General features: G+C 40.9%; 1 protein-coding gene across 4 annotated transcripts in view; it reads right to left on the bottom strand.

Moving 5' to 3' along the window:
• OSBPL11 (oxysterol binding protein like 11) overlaps nt 1-18,744 on the bottom strand; it is an 89,248-nt gene that overhangs the window by 19,245 nt on the left and 51,259 nt on the right. For all 4 annotated transcript variants that reach the window (XM_075933184.1, XM_075933183.1, XM_075933182.1 and 1 more), the window contains 3 exons: nt 16,516-16,698; nt 6,785-6,986; nt 535-680 (listed from right to left, as the gene is read on the bottom strand). In XM_075933184.1, the coding sequence (XP_075789299.1) occupies nt 535-680; nt 6,785-6,986; nt 16,516-16,698 (531 nt within the window). The remainder of the gene's footprint in view (nt 1-534; nt 681-6,784; nt 6,987-16,515; nt 16,699-18,744) is intronic.

Here is an 18,744-nt window from a genome sequence, read left to right on the forward strand (position 1 = left end):
TTTAGGTTATTGAATACAACAGGTTTGAACATCTTTTTAATTACCCTGTAGTGAAGTGATTAGCATTTTCAATCTAAAGATTTTTTTAAAAAATAGCATGCGAGACCTAAGGAAATAAGTTATTAGAAAACACTTCTATTAAGTTGAAATTTTACTTATCTATTCCATGTGGAGCAATTGTCTCAAGTAGTTTACTGTGAAAACTTGGAAAAATTCAATTTATTTAACTGAAATAATTTGTGTGCATTTAAACATCGTAAACTGATGCTTTAATTTGCTCCTTTCCCATACCTCTTAACACATACTTTATTCATATTTCATTCTACAGCTGTTTACTAGAAATAACATTTATTACAAGGCAACAAAACATTTAGCTCAGAAATACCACTCCTTATTCTACTCAAGTGTCTGTACTTGGGGGACAACCCCACTAACGTTTTCCTACATTATATCAACATGAATTGCTAAATATCTCCAGACAATCCTACAAGTGAAAACATTCCTCACAGAACTGGAACTGTCACATTACCTTACCCTTGTTTGATGGCAGGTCTCCGGCATAGACTGCTCCTCTCTGACAGATGCTGGCTTGTTTTGCTCAGATGAAAAATTTTGAGCTGCTCCATTTTTGAAATGATTTGACAAAGCTATCTTTGGTTCCAACCAACTGATTGTTGTCCCTGAAGCAAAAGAAAGTTTACGCTGAAACTTATTCATACTCTAGGAGTTAAACAAAAATATATTTTTGATTAAGCAGCTTTTTAAAAAAGCTGCAAGCAATTAAATCTTGTTCAGCAGCCACAAAACACAAAGTGAGTATACTAGGACAACCCCTTCTTTGATCATTAGCATGAGCATGGTGATTGGGCAGCTGTTAGATATGCAACTTATACAGTAAAATAAGATTGTGTTAAAACAGGTGCAATCAGACACTAGATAAAGAACTCAATCTGATTGGAATGTTATGCAACTCCTCTGGATACATTTTTCCATCAATTAAAGAAATAGTAGGAATAGCTAATTCTCAATTTCTGTCAGTTTCAGAAATCAAGTCTAAAACCAACATTTTGCCATTGTTTTCTCTGGAAAAAGTACAGTGGAAGGAATAACATGCTTTGTTGAATAAATAATAGCTGCTCAAAGAGATAGCAGCAGCACCTGGAAAGCTTTCACTCACTAATTTAATGATTCAAGGGTCTCTAGTTACTTTCAGCTAGTTATCAGAGTGGATACAATTCCTCATCAATAATGAAAATGTTCCATTCTATTTCAAAAGCAAATGTTCAGTAGACCCCAATAAAGTTGTATCAAAAACACATACAAATGCTATGATACAGGAACATTTTGGCTATAATACAAACCCAGAAACATACACATATTTAGTAACTTGGAATCTTCTATCTATAATTCAGTATGCTGCATTTATGTAAATGAAAATAAATTAGGGACACTCAGAAAAAAACAGCATGCTGCCTGTTCCTAGCCTTATACACTATCACATAAATTATCCAAACTTCCCTTATCGGAAATGGTCTCACATTTTCTAATGTAAGCTAGGGACAGGAACTAGTTTCATGTAAAGAAGGGTCAGAAAAATAGGTAGGTATCTTGAAAGGGGGCAACTTGTGTGCAGGAATGTTGGAACTACAGGTGCAGCAGCACCCATTGGTTTGAAGTGGTTTCCATCATATATAGGGTTGACAGTTTTAGTCAATGGCTTTCAGCGTACACGCACACATACACAAACTGTTCCAACGTCACTGTGTGAGATATACAGTTGTTTTGCTACTGGACTCAGTAGCACTCAACTTCGCACAGCAAAATTTAGTTTTCATAGAAACAAGAAGAATATTACCATTGCTTGTATTAGCCTCTAGATAAACAGTAATCTTTCAGTTTGCCAATCTTTAAATAATAATCTTTTTTATACTTTCAGCACGCTAATTGCCAGGATCACTGTTCCCTCCCTTTTTTAAAAAAAAAAAGAATAGTACATTTGCACCTCTTATCCTTGAGAAACCTGCACAGGTTTCATATAATCCATCTTGGTTGATTTGTATACTTATTTATTCAAATCTGACTAGCATTTCCTTTTCTGCTCTTTATAAGGTATTTTTAGTCCACTTTACTACTAAATGCAAACAGGCGTGTGTGTGTGTGTGTGTGTGTGTGTGTGTGTGTGTGAGATTTTTATTTCAAATCTTTCTCTAAATATAATTTCATTTTATCCTTTATTAACAGACTGGTTTTTGCTATAATAAGTCTCCCTCAACAAAGTCAAAGTATTAAAAAATGCTTTTATTCCCCTTAGCCAAAGCTAGACACAAATGTATTCTACATTTTGCCATTCCTCTTTTCCTTTACAAACTTTAAATTCATGCTGTGTATCTTTGTTTGATTGCTTTCGTTTTTTCCCAGTTCCAGTGCATATTTCCTTTTTTTTTTTTTTTTTACAACAATGCCTTTTATGACACATTGCCAGATGTTTCCTGCTTTATTCTTCCTCACAGAAACTGTAGTTTGTGGGCTCTACAATCTGCTTTTCTGACAACTGAGCACAATTTTACCTGATGCATTATGAATTCTTTCTGTATTTTGCAGAACTTAGGTCAACTCTTTGAATCCTCCCAATAACCGCCACATTCTCAACTTTATGATTAAAAGAGCTTGTCACTTGCAGTACCTTGACAGTCAGTCCAGACTGTTTTTGATCATGCTCTCCCCCTTAGCTTAGCCCTCAGGGTGTGCAGCAGATGCCCACTGTCATGTCTTTTTTACTCCTTGTAGTCTAATAGAACACTTATCACTATATTCACAGATTCATAGATACCAAGGCCACAAGGGACCACTGTGATTATCTTAGCTATCAAATTGCATCTTGCTGAATTTTAAGTACATTTTCCACCAGTTCTGCACTACTGCATTATGAACACCAAGCAGGTCTTTGTCTATTTAGTATCATTTCAAGTTTTTGTTTGTTATGTCCCACATTTCTAGCATTGGATGTATGCTGCAGAATGTGGACACATTTAGTCTTTTTCATGGAATCAAAGACGACAGAGTAAGAAATGGCCTATTAGATCTTGCAGTTCCTGTATTTCTAAAGCCTTCATTATTTTCTAAATCATTCCATCTTTTATTTAGGAGCTTCATCCATAGCTTAATTTGTGTGTCAAAAGTCCATAACAGATCATTTGACCTATGCAAGAGATCCTTATCCTTACATAATCAAGGATTAAAGCAGGAGTGGGAAACCTTTTTTGGGTCAGGGGCCACTGACCACCAAAAAAAATAGGGTCTGAGCTCCCGGACCCAGCACGAGCTGGAACTGAGCCGGGTTGCCTGCGCACCTGGCTCCTAATATACTTTAAATGCAGAGTTACAGCAGAGGCAGGTCTAGAACCCAGTGCAAGCCGGGACTGAGCTAGGCTGCTAGCCAGCCTGCTAAAAAATTTACAGGTAGTCCCCGGGTTACGTACAAGATAGGGACTGCAGATTTGTACTTAAGTCGAATTTGTACTTAAGTCGGAACTGGTGTCCAGATTCAGCTGCTGCTTAAATTGACCAGCGGCTGACTACAGGAAGCCCGAGGCAGAGTGGAATGAGGAGTAACGGTAGTTCGAACTAGGAAGCCTAGTTCGAACTACCTAGTTCGTGCCGCGTGTAGCCGCGCGGCACGGGATTCGAACCAGCAGAGATTTAAAAAAGGCGGCGCCCCGCTTATGCAATTGAAGCCCGGGAAATTCAAATCCCGGGCTTCATTTGCAATTGCGGTATGCCTACATTACCCCGCTATTTCGAAATAGTGGGGTAGTGTAGACATACCCTTAGAGAAAGGCTTTTTGCTGTTTGATTAATCTGCACTTAATCTGTACCTTCCACCTCTTAAATTTTAAAAAAATCCCATTTTTTTATGAGAAATAGTTTATCAGCATGTAGCAGCTGCGTTTTAACATTTTTCCCCCGGGCATAGTGACTTTCTTAGTTTCTTGTAAGTTAAAGCTACAAAAAAGAGTAAAAGTTTTAGATATGCGATTTTCACAATTCATTTCAAAATTAAGCCTTGAAGAAACAATTGCACATAGATGGTTTACCCTAAAATGCAGTTGTTCAAAGCCACATGGGCTAATTTTTTTTTTAAAAAAAGAGAGTTAAACATAATTATTGTTATTGTACAATTCAGCAGCTCTTGTTACTAAGATCAATTCAACATAGCTGGGAATCTTAAAAATATATTCCCATCGTGTAAGTAACTTATCTAGGCACTTCATTACAATAACTATCATATAATGGTAGCAGTTTAGTAGAAATTATTTGCTTACTCAGAAGCTTTTACTAACCCAAAAAAACACACAATAGATACCCTCAAATTAACATATTAATGTGCAAAGACTCACAAAATGAAAATACACATTAAACTATGTACTTTATACACAAATTAAATTAAAACAGTTTTGGTAAACATTTGTTTGCATGAAAATGAATAATTAGAGATAAACATTTGCTCTGTGCATGCACAGACACAGCATATTGTTCCATAGTGATTACTACGTGGATAAATCAGTTTTTCTAATTTAAGAGAGAAGGTAATTTTATTTTAAGATTTCTATAAGGTTATCTCTACCTTAAAAGGTTGTATAGTTTAACATCCTCTATCTACAATGCCTGTTAAAAATACATTGAGCTAAATCAAAACAGAAGTGCCTACATACAAACTTGAATGGTAAAAGTTTGTGCATGAACAAAGCCTACAATGAGAACTTAATATTTCTAGGATAAATTTTAAAATAGAAGCCATAGTCATGTCACTACTTCAGTGCTACTAGCGCTCTAAAAATAGAATAGTCATGGAATTCACTGAAGCAATCTGTTTTTACAAAAAATGAAACAGAACAATGTTCATCAAAACACCTGACACAGTTCATGTCCCAAAGAATCAGCAATCCCATGACATTTTGCCTCCACCACCATTGCTATCAAGCTTGCTATGCACGTATTGGTTTCTAGCCACATCCCAAATGTAGCCTCATTTTCATGGTGCTGTTTGCACACTAATTAACATGCTCCAAGGTCCTTGAAAATGAAAAGCAACCACATTTTTTATTTTTATATATATATAAAAGGTTATATATAAGATTAAAGGTTCAGTCTGGCCCCTTAATTGTTTGTGGTGCCCTAGGTGTTCGTGATGGCTGAGAAACAATTAAATAGATGCACGTAGTGGGTGTCTTTTAAGTGTCGGTTGTTGGTGGGAATCATGGAAAATTTCCACTATTGTTGATTTCTTCCACATCTTTTAGCAGAAGCCCTTTAAAACTAGTCATTTCCTTTTTCAGGTGGCAGCCACTTAGTGTGCTCAACTCATTTTAAATTCCCTAAAATTTATTTAAAAAATCCAGGATAGCATTGTTCTAAACCAGAATGTTAATTGACGAAAGCATAAGATTAAGAACAGTATTAAATGGATACCTATTTAATGCAAGAAACCTTAATGACATATTATTCTGTATTTAAAATTAAGATCACTGTTGTGTTTCAGACTTTGTCAAAACTTGTTACTCTCATTTCATCATGCTTCTTATTTCATGAAGTGCCTCAATGTGCAGTGTTGATATTTCATGGTGAAGTTTTTATAGTATGTCTATTTTATTTATTTATGTGTGTGTGTGTATAATAAATTATATATATATATATATATATATATATATATATATATATATAATGTGTATATATATTTATTATACACACACACACACACACACACACACACAAATAAATAAATAAATAAATAAAATAGACATACTATAAAAACTTCACCATGAAATATCAACACTGCACATTGAGGCACTTCATGAAATAAGAAGCATGATGAAATGAGAGTAACAAGTTTTGACAAAGTCTGAAACACAACAGTGATCTTAATTTTAAATACAGAATAATATGTCATTAAGGTTTCTTGCATTAAATAGGTATCCATTTAATACTGTTCTTAATCTTATGCTTTCGTCAATTAACATTCTGGTTTAGAACAATGCTATCCTGGATTTTTTAAATAAATTTTAGGGAATTTAAAATGAGTTGAGCACACTAAGTGGCTGCCACCTGAAAAAGGAAATGACTAGTTTTAAAGGGCTTCTGCTAAAAGATGTGGAAGAAATCAACAATAGTGGAAATTTTCCATGATTCCCACCAACAACCGACACTTAAAAGACACCCACTACGTGCATCTATTTAATTGTTTCTCAGCCATCACGAACACCTAGGGCACCACAAACAATTAAGGGGCCAGACTGAACCTTTAATCTTAGTATTGTAGAGAGAAGGACACAGTCATGCCTTCCCAAGAACTGCAGTAGGAAGGGTTATCACTCAGTCCCACCTCTCCAGTTTGTCCCTTGCCTGGGAAAAAAGGGCTCTTCACCTCAGGCCTAGAGATGAACATGGGATGAAGCTACGCCTTTGCCTGATCTCCACCCTGCTATGCACATAAGAAGAGAGTGCTGAACAGCACTATTGTGGTCACAAAGATAGGTGAAGGGAAGAGCATCAGGACTAGAAACGATCTGGCCTAACAAAAGTAATCATGCAGGAACATAAGAACAGCCATACTGATCAGACCTGATATCAAGTCTCTAATAGAGACTGCCTCAGAGGAAGGTGAAAGGAACCTTGCAGTAGGCAGGAAAATTCAGTAAAACAAGCATTTCAGTTGAAATCAATAAATTCTAGGCATTATGCTTCTGCCACACAGAATGTAGCCCTTTACCCTAAATCCATGACCCACCTGCTGGTAAGGATCCCTTTTGCTGCGAGGCATGTTGAAGCTGGAGAATATGGAAGCAGTCATTTAAGCAGTTCATAGTTGCCGTGGAAGTTGCTTTCAGCATTAGTAGATCTGGATCCAAGGATGTAAGGTGACCAGAGGGAGGAAGACATTCTATGCTTCTGATCAACTCTCTCTGCTGTCCCTCAGCCTGAGACATCATCTATCAAACAAAACAGTGCTGAAGTCAGAAAAGATGATAGACATTTTATGGTTTATCACTTTACTGAAGTGCTTCTCAGACAAACCTGAAAATTATTACAAACTTAATATACGTCCCAATGAATAAGAATTAGTTTTACAGGTGTCAAAAATCAAAATATCATCTTGTCACTTAAAATGCATGGTTAAAGATGACCTGCAAAAATATATATAAATTAAAAAAACATTTGTGCGCTGCATACCCCCACTGAACCCTCCATGAAATGCATGCCACAAATCTCACGCAGTTCGTGGCATTTCTTGTATTACAGTTACATAGTGAGATAACATACCAAGAAGATTTTACAAAGTGAAAAAAAAATGTGAACCAATAAATGACCTTAAGTGCTGAGTGCACTCCGTGCTTGGCTGATGGATACATACAATACAGGAAACCATCCTTTGTACAGAACACAGTAGAAAGCTCACTGCTACAAAGTATGGAACCCAACACAGTCTGTCTTGTGGCATCAATGTGGTGGGCAAGGTGGTCAGCACCTTATAGGATGTATTAAGTGCCTTAAATGATCAGGCCCTAAATCAGTGTCTCTCAACCAGTGATACAAGTACCCTTAGGGGTACTCGAGAGAAGTATGGGGGGTACGTCACCACAACTGAAGATTGGAGAAAACTGAATTTTTGTTTTAAGTTTTACAGCGCTTTATTATTTTTGTATTTTTTACACCAAAAATTTCATTGCCTGCCCAGCTACGATTAAGATGTTTAAACAAATGTGTTGCAACAGAGAAAAACAATCGTGTGTGTCTGAAAACTGTAGGTACTAGGGGAATTTTTTTTTATTATTAACTTATTTATTTTTTGGAAAAAAGGGTACTTTATAAAAAAAGGTTGAGAAACACTGCCCTAAATTACAGAGAGAATGTGGCTCAAATTTACATCCTATTATACAGATGTAAAATATGCATGATAGATTGAAAAACAAGCCTTCCTGTAGCCAGTGGATTTCCTCCCTCTTCTTTCCCCCACTCTTCCCCTGCTGTTAGACAGATCAACTTTACTGCCTGCATCATTGCTACCCCCAGTGGTGCCACAACAGTGACTAATTGTCTGACCTACATTTTGCAGTGAAGCCTAAAAGAAAGGCAGATGCGTTCCTACACACTGGTACTAAACTAAACAATTTGTAGTTTCAAAAAAATCATCAAGAGAAACTATTGCACAGATTTTCTGTGACCACAGGAACTAATGTAATCATTTTTTTTTAATTTTAACTACATCTTTTCTTGGGTACAAGCAACTAATTGAAGAAGAAGAAGAATCCTGCTGCTCTCTGGAGTCTTACAAATTTCAGTCAACTGCCTGAACACAAAAACAGAACCGACAGGCAAAGTTTCTTACATGCACTCACTTTAGATTCATGCATGTGTCTGATCTACACTAGGGGATAAATCTGAATTAAGATATGCAACTCCATCTATGTTAATCGTGCAGCTAGAGTCGGCGTAAGTTGATCTGAACTTTAGCGCCATCTTCACAGCGGGAGGCCAACAGGGGAAACTCTCTCGTCAACTTCCCTTACTTCTTGCAAGTAGGAGTACAAGTGCCAACAGGGGCACCCGCAGTGTTCAATTTAGTGGGTCCTTTCTCATTAGTTATTTGCACTATAGCACCTAATGACCCCAAGATACGACTGAGATCCCGTTGTGCTAGGTACTGTACAAACCCACAGAAAGAGATTAGTCCTTCCTCAAAGAGATTCATAGATTGCACAGCTGGAAGAAGTCACAGGATAGTTTCTAGTTATGCCTTTCATCTGACTCTTCTAGCATATGCCACCCGACCTCTGCACTCACTCAGAAGCGTACACAAAACATCCAGTAGGTCAAGAAACCTCTCCTCTCAGGCTGAATGCAGAATGACAACTGTACTTAACAGTGAAAGCATTCATAGGAAAGTACTTAAAATCACCCAGATACATCTACTCTTACGTCTTTTCAAGAGCACTCTTTCAAATATTCTAAAAGTTTCTCACACAACTAGCTTCATATACTGTAACAATTCCCACTCAGTCTAAATCGATCAACCGGGCCAAAGTACACTTGCCTTATTTCCTAGGGAAAGAGCACATCCAGAAGTACTTTTGCTCAGAGAAAAGTAGCTGCTTCTCTTAGATCACCTGCTTTGTAGTACAAACAATCACCTCAAGGTTTCCAAAACAGCAATACAGATTAAGTTGAAAGTAGGGATTAAATTGCGGTTATCTGACTAATCATGTAGTCAATACAATTTGTATTGCCTATGTAATTAGTTAATAAGAATCTCTCTGCGGAGCTCCAGGAGCCGGCTCGAGCTGGGACTGAGCACTCCTAGCTCATGTTAGCTGTAGGAACCACTTCAGCTCTGCCTTTTAAATGTAGTAAGAGCCACTGGGCTCTTACTACATTTTAAATGCAGAGGCACAGCGTCCCAGATCAGCACTAGCTGGGACTGCTCAGTCCCGCCTCACACTTAGTCCAGAAGCCCCTGTTCGCAGCGCCCATCCCTTGCCATTGTGAACAGAGGCTGCTCCAGCACTTGCTTGGCAGCAGCAGCCCCTGCCCACGGCGAGCCTCAGCCCGCCACAGGCAGAGGCTGCTTTGCAGCAGCCTCCTCTATCCCCCCGCCACCTCTGATAGGCAGCGGAAAGGAGGGGGCAGCGAGTAGACGATGCTCTAGTCAACTACTTGCTAACATCCCTAGTTGAAAGCCAAGAAAGTAAAAAAAGTTGGTGTTTTATAGCTTGGGTCTAATTATGTGAAGATTTTATACAATTTACAGGAGGACTATGTATTAATTATTTAGAAAAAATCCTTCATCAGATTCTTGAACTGAGATATATCAGGGCTTCGATACAGGCAGTCCCCGAGTTATCTGACGCATATGGGGCGCAACCGGGCTGTCCCGCTGCGGGCATGCTCCGCGGCTTTGCTCCTGGTCTCCCTGCAGACCAGAGAGATGGGGAGCAAATCCGCGGAGCGCGTCCGGGCTGTCCCGCTGCGGGCGTGCTCCAAGGCTTTGCTCCCCGTCTCCCTGGTCAGCAGACCAGGGAGATGGAGCAAAGCCGTGGGGGATGCGGGCGGTCCCACCACCCGCGTCTCCCTGGTTTGCTGGGGGAGGGGGGGTGCAGCTAGTGCCCTCCCTCCCCCCCCCCCAGCAGACCAGGCTTTTCTTGCCTACGCCTGGGGTAGAGCAGCTGGGGCGCTGCCGGGTTGGTCCCGCAGCACCGCTCCTCGGCGCTATTGGACCAACCCGGCAGCACCCCAACTGCTCTGCCCCAGGTGTCCTGATTCAGCCGCTGCTGGTCAGTTTCAGCAGTGGCTGAATCAGGATGCCTGGGGCAGAGCAGCTGGGGTGCTCTGCCCCGGACATCCCCAAGTCAGCCGCTGCTGAAACTGACCAGGGGCTGACTACAGGAAGCCCGAGGCAGAGTTGGTCTGCCCCGGGCTTCCTGGAATCAGCCACTGATCAGTTTCAGCAGCAGCAGCTGACTTGGGGACGCCTGGGTTTCTTAAGTTCAATCTGTATGTAAGTCAGAACTGGCGTCCAGATTCAGCCGCTGTTGAAACTGATCAGTTTCAGCAGCAGCTGACGCCAGTTCCGACTTACATACAGATTCAACTTAAGAACAAACCTACAGTCCCTATCTTGTACATAACCCGGGGACTGCCTGTAGTTGTAATCTAAGCACAGCATTAAGAAATGAATACATACAAGTTTATATAAAATTAGAGAAAGTTAAGGAGTGACTTGAATATAGTCCCTAATTCTCTACATGGGGAACAAATGTTTAATACAGGTTTTGCCGATCACGCAGAGAAAGGTTTAAAATCCAATTGCTAGAAGTTGACACTACACAAATTCGGACTACAAATAAGGTATATTTTTAAGAGGTCACAGTAATTAACCACTGCAACAATTTACCAAAGGTCATAGTGGAGTATCTATCATTCTCAATTCTTAAAATCAAACTCAGATGCTTTTCTAAAATATATAGTCTAGGAATTATTTTTGGGAAGTTCTTTGGCCTGTATTATACAAGATGTCAAACTAGATCACATGATCCCTCCTGGTTTTAGAATATATGAATCTATGAAGGACAGGCTATAAATTCTGACAAAACTTTTAGGTTTGCCTATCAATCAAATAAGAGTATACAGAGGAAAAAGGAAAGCAGTCTGCTTAACACTTCCAGATTAATAACCGACACAGCAAATTCCTCATCTTTATGCTTCCAGAGCACTCTACTGATGTTCCTAATGTAAATATATAATTACACCCTATCACGTAATCCAATAGTGAAACATTCCAAACCAGAAGATGAAGATTATTTTCTACAGCGCTCTCTCTGTAACCTTCAAAAAATTGTTGTGATTCACTTCACACAAATGCAAGGAAAAAAAAAATCAAAGTACAGGCAGTCCCCGGGTTATGTACAAGATAGGGACTGTAGGTTTGTTCTTAAGTTGAATCCGTATGTAAGTCGGAACTGGCGTCCAGATTCAGCCGCTGCTGAAACTGATCAGTGGCTGATTCCAGGAAGCCCGGGGCAGAGCAACTCTGCCTCGGGCTTCCAGTAGTCAGCGCTGGTCAGTTTCAGCAGCGGCTGACTTGGGGATGCCTGGGGCAGAGCAGCTGGGGTGCTGCCGGGTTGGTGCAGTAGCGCCCAGAGTGGCGCTGTGGGACCAACCGGCAGCGCCACAGCTGCTCTACCACAGGCGTCTGGAGAAAAGCCTGGTCTGCTGGGGGGGGGGGGGGTACTAGCTCTCAGCAGACCAGGGAGATGGGGAACAAAGCCAGGGAGCACGCGGGCAGCCCAGACGTGCCGTGGCTGTCCCGCTGCCGGCGTTCTCAGAGGCTTTGCTCCCTGTCTCCCTGGTCTGCTGGTCTCCAGCAGACCAGGGAGACGCGGAGCAAACCCTGTTTGTAACTGCAGATCCGACATAAGTCGGATCCGCGTAACTCGGGGACTGCCTGTACTGCTTCCTGAATGTTGGCATTTTAAGGGGGACTCAATCTAGGCCTTCATCACCATCACTATGATTCAGGTCCTCTCTTTTTTGCAGAGTGCAGTCTGACATTTAAGAATGTCATTCATCACTTGGAAGCTTAATCAAAGATCTTCAAAGATTCCTCTATCAAAAGAAAATTACTTTTCACAGACTGCAAAATAGCTCTATAAAAAAGGATAATTTGCTAAAACAGCTACAGTATAACTTTTACATGGAGACTAGCATCAGTGTCATTTATTTTCTCTTCTGCTCTTCCTGAAGTTTTCTATTTTTATGTGACTTGAGGATTAAAAGAAGCAGGTAGCGTCCACACTTACAATATGCTAAATTAGTTTTCCCCATACCAAATACATCTCCTGAAAGGAAGGGTATTTCTGATATACTGAAGAACCTAAAACAGTCTACCTTTGTAGCTTAGATATTTAAGTTTCAGCATGAAACTTGTTACAACAGGCATCAGATTAAAGGAGAAAGTGGTTTAACCAGTTCTTAAAACAGCAGAAGCCATAGGAATGCAGACTAATGTTTTTCGTGGTTCTTGAGGGCACTTCACATCTCTAACGTTATCAGCTGTTTAATCCCGCTATTACAACAAAAATATCACATGACTGGGGCACATTTTTTCCAAAGCCACTCCACTGTAAGAACATTTTACTGGGAACACAATATGCAAAAGTCTATTTCCCCCTTTAATTTTTATTTTAGAACTCATGTTTAAATGGTAACTTATCTTTTATCCACATCTTTCTTTTGCCTTCTGTACTTTACAAACAAATTCTATAAATCAAACAGATGTCTCTAATATATTTTTTGCCCTAGTTTTTAAGTGACACCTATTCAGTGTAACTGGTACCATAAGATGCAGATCCCTTTGAGTTATGCTTTATTCTACCTATTAATAATGTTCTCATCCCTCCATAATGTTTCCCTCCTTCCTTTTCTACTTTCTCTTTACTTGAATCATTTTTTGAGAAAGGGAGAGCGGGGGAAGGCATCCCTTATGTGCACCAACTCCACAATATGTGCAAGATGATCTAGAACTAACTTAATGCCTTAAACACACAACAGCTACCACGTTCTCTCACTCACATGCTCTCTTTTAAAGACATCTTGTACAGGATGGACCTCCTTAGTCCAGCACCACTGGGACCTTACCAGTCCCGAACGAGAGAATTTTCCGTACCCGGGGATGTCTCCTGCCACTGGCTCCCAAGGCTACCCCAACAGGCATCCTGCCTTGCCTCCCCCCCGCAAAGTCAACTTGGCTGGGCTGCTTGCCCAGTTACTGCCAGCTCCCTGGCAACAGAGGTTCTGACTCCTGCTGCAGGGCTCTAGCCCCACTCATCCAGGGACAGCCGTGGGGCTCCAGCCCTAGCCCTGCACTCCAAGGGTCTGCTGTAGGGCTCCAGCCCCAGGGTTTGTGTGGGGCTACAGCCTCAGCCCTGCACTCCAACAGGCTCCTCTGGGGATTCAACCCCGCGCTGCCACAGTGCTTGACTCCAGCCTCACACTCCTGGGGGCTGCCATGCTCAGGGAACTATTTCAGGGCTCCAGTCCCGGCCCCACACTCCAAAAAGCTCCTGGAGGACTCTGGTCCTGCACAGCCATGGGGTTCTGACCTCAGCCTCAAGCTCCCAGGAGCTGCAGCCCAGCGCCAGTCTAGGCTGCTGTGAGGCTCTGGCCCCGGTATCACGCTTCCCCCAGCTGGCTGGCCCTCCTGCCCTTAGGCTCCCAGGCTCTCTGATCTAGGAGCATCTGTGGTCCTGCCAAACAACGGATGTTGCTGGACCAGAGAGTACTAGTTTTTGGAGGTACAACCTGTATTAACACTCATTATGTAGCATATTGTTTTGAATATAATGCCTGCAACAAAAGATAGGCTTGAGCCAACTCATATCTACTCCTTTAAGGGCAGCCTGGCATACTGGACAAATCAATAGCCACTGGGCCACTAGGACGGCTATGTGAAGGTTTTGGTGGTGGACAACACTGTCTAGGATATGATAGGAGGAGAGAAAAAGATGAGTAAGGTTTCACATTCAGTGGACACATGTAGCTGAAGGCAAGATCCACTTGGCAGTGCATCTTCTAAGAAGCACATGAATCAGATTCGAGGCATAGGGATTGCTCACATCAAGGCAATTTCCACACTAAAAAAAAAAGTCTGGTAACTGACAGCTAAAGAAAACTCCAATGCATTTTCTATCCACATGATCCCTACTGAAACCAGGATTTTTCTCCACACTAATCTCAGCTCACTTGCCTTTCTACTCAACTGCCATAATACCTAAACACGTTGAGTCTTCACAGTAAACTTCCTTTTCTAACCCAACATATAGCCAACCACAACGTACATATCAGATTCTACACCACACACTCAGATGCACCTTAGCTGCAGCCTTATACAACCTGAATGCTCACATTGCCTGATTCCTGAGGGCCTCATTTTGCAGACTTAGCTGTGTTTAAGAGATTCTGATATGGAATGCAATAGTTGTACAAAAAAAATCTTCACATGCTCTCAGCCTGTCTCCCTGATTGAGGCTGTCATTAGCACAGAGTTGGGAGCAAAGAGATTGTAGGTTTTGTTACTGACCCCAACAATCTTCCCAAATTCATGGTCCCTCTTACTGTCCTCCAGCATCAAAAATACTCCCACACTCTCTCTAGCTATCCCTCCAACCTCCCTGCTGGCAATCCCTGACTGATGAACCACCTCTTTCTGATTTGGGATTCTTCTCTGGTGAGCTACTAAAGATCCGCTGCCTGTAGAAAGAGCTACTTAATAAGCAAATCTGGTAACTTTAGAGACATCTCTTACCAGACACCTAATTCACTGATATGCTGCAAAGAAACACAGAGAGGGGCATACGGGTATCTTAATTTTCACTTTTGGCAGTACTAGGGGCCAGATTCTTCCCTCCAATACACATGCACATCAACAGCACTCAGACCCATTCATTCCATGGCAAAATTAGTATATACTTCCTCTCCCTTACATAAGGCTAACTTGCACTAGGCTGTAACAAAATAAAACTATGTACAAATTGGTTAACCCTTCTCTAACAATATAAGAAGACCAAAGATAAAGTAAGTTCGCTCTTTTCATACATAGATCTCAGAGGACATTATGCAGACCAATCTTATGAATTGCATTAACCTTACTTCCACTGGGTAGACCGCCCTGGTCCAGCACCCTTGACACCTGCGTGGTCCTAAATAAGGGATTTTGCTGGACCAGGGGAAGTCATTTTTGGCCCCCTGCCACTGGCTCCTTAGCTCAGCTCCACTCTTGGCATGGGGCCACCAGCCCTGCTGCCCTACCACAATAGCTTAAGATCCTGCCGGTGGGGCTCCCAGCCACACTGCTGATGCTTGCGGCCCTGCCACAGTAGCATCCGCACAGCCCTACCACAGCAGCACCAGCTCTGCTGCCGGGTCTCCTGACCCTGCCTGCTGTGCTGCAGCAGCCTGTGGTCTCACCAGAGCCCGCTGATGTTCCAGTTGCTCTATCGCTGGCTCAGCTGGACACCGGCTGCAAGGCTTCCGGCCACTGATCCCCCCTGCAGCCAGTTTAGCTGGGTTCCCAGCTCCTAGAGGGTTCCTGCCTCTGGCCTGCCTCCGGGACTCTGGCCCTATTGGACCACGGATGTTGCCAGACCAGTGTGTCCCAGTTGAGAGAGGTTCAGCCTGTATTAGAAAATAAACTGGAGGAGAGCTGTTCGTTCATGGACCATAACTGCCTAGGAATCAGCACCTCTTCCCTTCACAATTTTTTTCCTGCTTTCACAACTCTAGTGCATCATGGTGCTTAGAGGAACGGCTGAACCTGTCAGCACCCAAACAGAATGCAAGTATTTAAAGGGACCAAACCCTGCCATTTCCATTGTGTTCCCTGTATTTTCATCTCATAAAACCAGAACTCTGTATAAATAACTTTCTGTGGCCCAAGTTCTCTCAATTCCATGGGCTAAAGAAAGTAGTGCAAAGTCTAACAAAGGAAATATTACTGGTTGGAAATCTGCGTCTTTTGGGAAGTGCTGTGCAGTGAAAACTACAGCTACCAGGAGAGATCCTTGTCGAAATACAAGCACTTCAAGGTCCCTTGTTCCTTTAAAATCAGCATATTGTATAACAGGTAACAGGCACTGAAGTCACCTCCCATTCAACAATTTAAATAATATAACATAACATATATATATAAAAAAAAACCTTTAATGCCAAAGCACTTTACATATCTAAATTGAAATAGAAAATACATTCTGATCACTTCCACCGCCACTGAAATGCTGCCAGCTCTGGAATGGGAACACTACAGGTTTTTAACCTCACACAACAGCACACCTGTATAGTTTAGGTCTATGTAGGAATTCTATATCCAACTAAAACTATCGGGGTTTCTGTCTCATCCAAAACAGTAAGGACAATACTGTAATATGTTGGTGCTCTCAAAGTAACATTTAAATTTTGATTCATACAAACCTCTCTAACATCTACTAGGTGGTCGGGCTGCAGAATAGGCACTCTCTTTCCTGTTGCCAACTTGTGATGTCCAACATTAAAAAAGGAAACTGGATTTTGGCTGGGTCTTCTCTGAACACCGGGAGAGTTGCTACTTCCTTGAGAAGCAAGAGAGAAGCTGCGAGATTTCAGAGGAGGATTGTTCTAAGTAATAAAAAAAGCAAGAAATTTAAAATTTCTAATACCCAACAAACATTTAATTATGCACATAAATAAATCAGAATATAAAAATCAAGATTTAAATAAAGTGAGAGTGGACAAGGTAACTTAATTCACTGTTTTTTCAGCAAATCTGGTAATTTCAGAGCACAAACTGAGGATGTTTCTGTTCTTTTGTACTATTTCTGATTGTCTTGCTAAACTGCTTACAGTTAGCTTGTGTTTGCTAACATGCAACCCAGGAATTGAGATGAAACATTTATCACTTTATATGATTAGGCAGTAGGCCCTTCTAATCAAATTTGGCTGTGTAGGAAGACTGACATGCAAACTGACAAGTAACAGCCTACACAGGGTTGAATCTGACATTTAATAGAGAAGAATTTCATTTACAACAACATAGAAGACAAAATGAAATACTTGTAGGACTTATCTAGGATTACACCACAGCAACACTTAGTGAAAATACTACTGATGCGGACAGGAAAGTTTCTCCCATTGGCACAGGTACCCCATCTTCCTGAGGGATGGTAACTCTGTTGTTGGGATAATTCCTCCCACTGTCTACACCAGGAGTTAGGTAGGTATAACTATATTGCTCAGGAGCATGGATTTTATACCATGATTATAACTTAAGTATTGTAGACCTAGGGCACGGTCTCTGGATGATAGAAGAGTAAGAGCCAATCTTGAGGAGTTAATCCTGTTTTAGAAGGACCTTAAGAGTTTTAGCCCCCCACCCCTCACTCCACCCCAAAGTTGAGGTTAAGTGAAGCAAAAATTAAGGAACATATTTCTAACATACAGCATTCACTAAAGCAGCAAAGTGATTTGTGAAAGGAGCTAGCAGGCCGTAATAGTCTTCAGCCTTTCTAGAAACTCATCTCAAGGAACATGGATTTATGGAGGCTTTTTAAAATCTAATTCATGCAAGTTAATTTGGACACAAAACATTTTTTTTTAACAAGCCCAGCAAAAAATGAAAATTTCAACTGGAAATCTGAGCTATAATTCAAAACTCAAGTTCTAAAAAACTCAAGAAATTTAGCACAAAAAGCTGTATTCAGTATAGCTGCACACTTCCAGTATTTTTAAATATTGAAAAGCTACCTACATAGCAAAACTTTAGTAGAATGTATTCTGGGGACAAAAACAGCCGTATCATAATTGGGTGGAACTGACTTCTTGTGTTACAAGAGAACAGTCAGCCTTGCTGAAGCAAGATATCCTTATCAAATGAAAGAACATGACCTCCCACAAACATTTTCACCTTGATGAATGTCTGCATTGTATCACTGCAATAAATTAACTCCTAGTGCACTCAGGGTCACACCTTGAAAATGGACTTGCTAAAATTAGTAATAGCATAACACAGTGAACAATACCTTTTCATCAGATATCCACTATGCTGCACTCAAACTAGTCAAGAGCTCAATACTGGAATTTTACAAAGCTTTAAACACACACACACCCACCCACCCACCCAGGGTTTTTTTAAATTAACATTTCTAGAAATTCTATGAGTAAAAGTAAAATATTGGTTTTAAAATCACTGAAAATAAATCAGATTTATCGCATGTTGTAGCAAAATTGTATTGAACATTTCAGGTTAGGACACTTAACATTAGTTCAAATCACTAAACTTCAAAGTTCCATCCTAAATGTACCTGTGAAATGCACCTGGTGTGAACAACCAAGGACGGAGAAGTTAACTTCCAACCACTAGTCCTTTTATAGTAATAGAAATGTAGCTGTGTTAGTCTGGTGTAGCTTAAGCAAAATACAGGACTATGCAGCACTTTAAAGACTAACAAGATGGTTTATTAGATGATGAGCTTTCGTGGGCCAGACCCACTTCCACTATTTGATCTGAGGAAGTGGGTCTGGCCCATGAAAGCTCATCACCTACTAACCCATCTTGTTAGTCTTTAAAGTGCTACATAGTCCTGTATAGTCCTTTTATGGCCCTCTCCTCAGGGCTCTGGAGGCTCGCCCACAAAACAGAAGCAAAGGAAAACTTTAATAAACCTG

This window comes from Pelodiscus sinensis, chromosome 7 (assembly GCF_049634645.1).
Source record: "Pelodiscus sinensis isolate JC-2024 chromosome 7, ASM4963464v1, whole genome shotgun sequence".
In the NCBI taxonomy this organism is placed as follows: Eukaryota; Metazoa; Chordata; order Testudines; family Trionychidae; genus Pelodiscus; species Pelodiscus sinensis.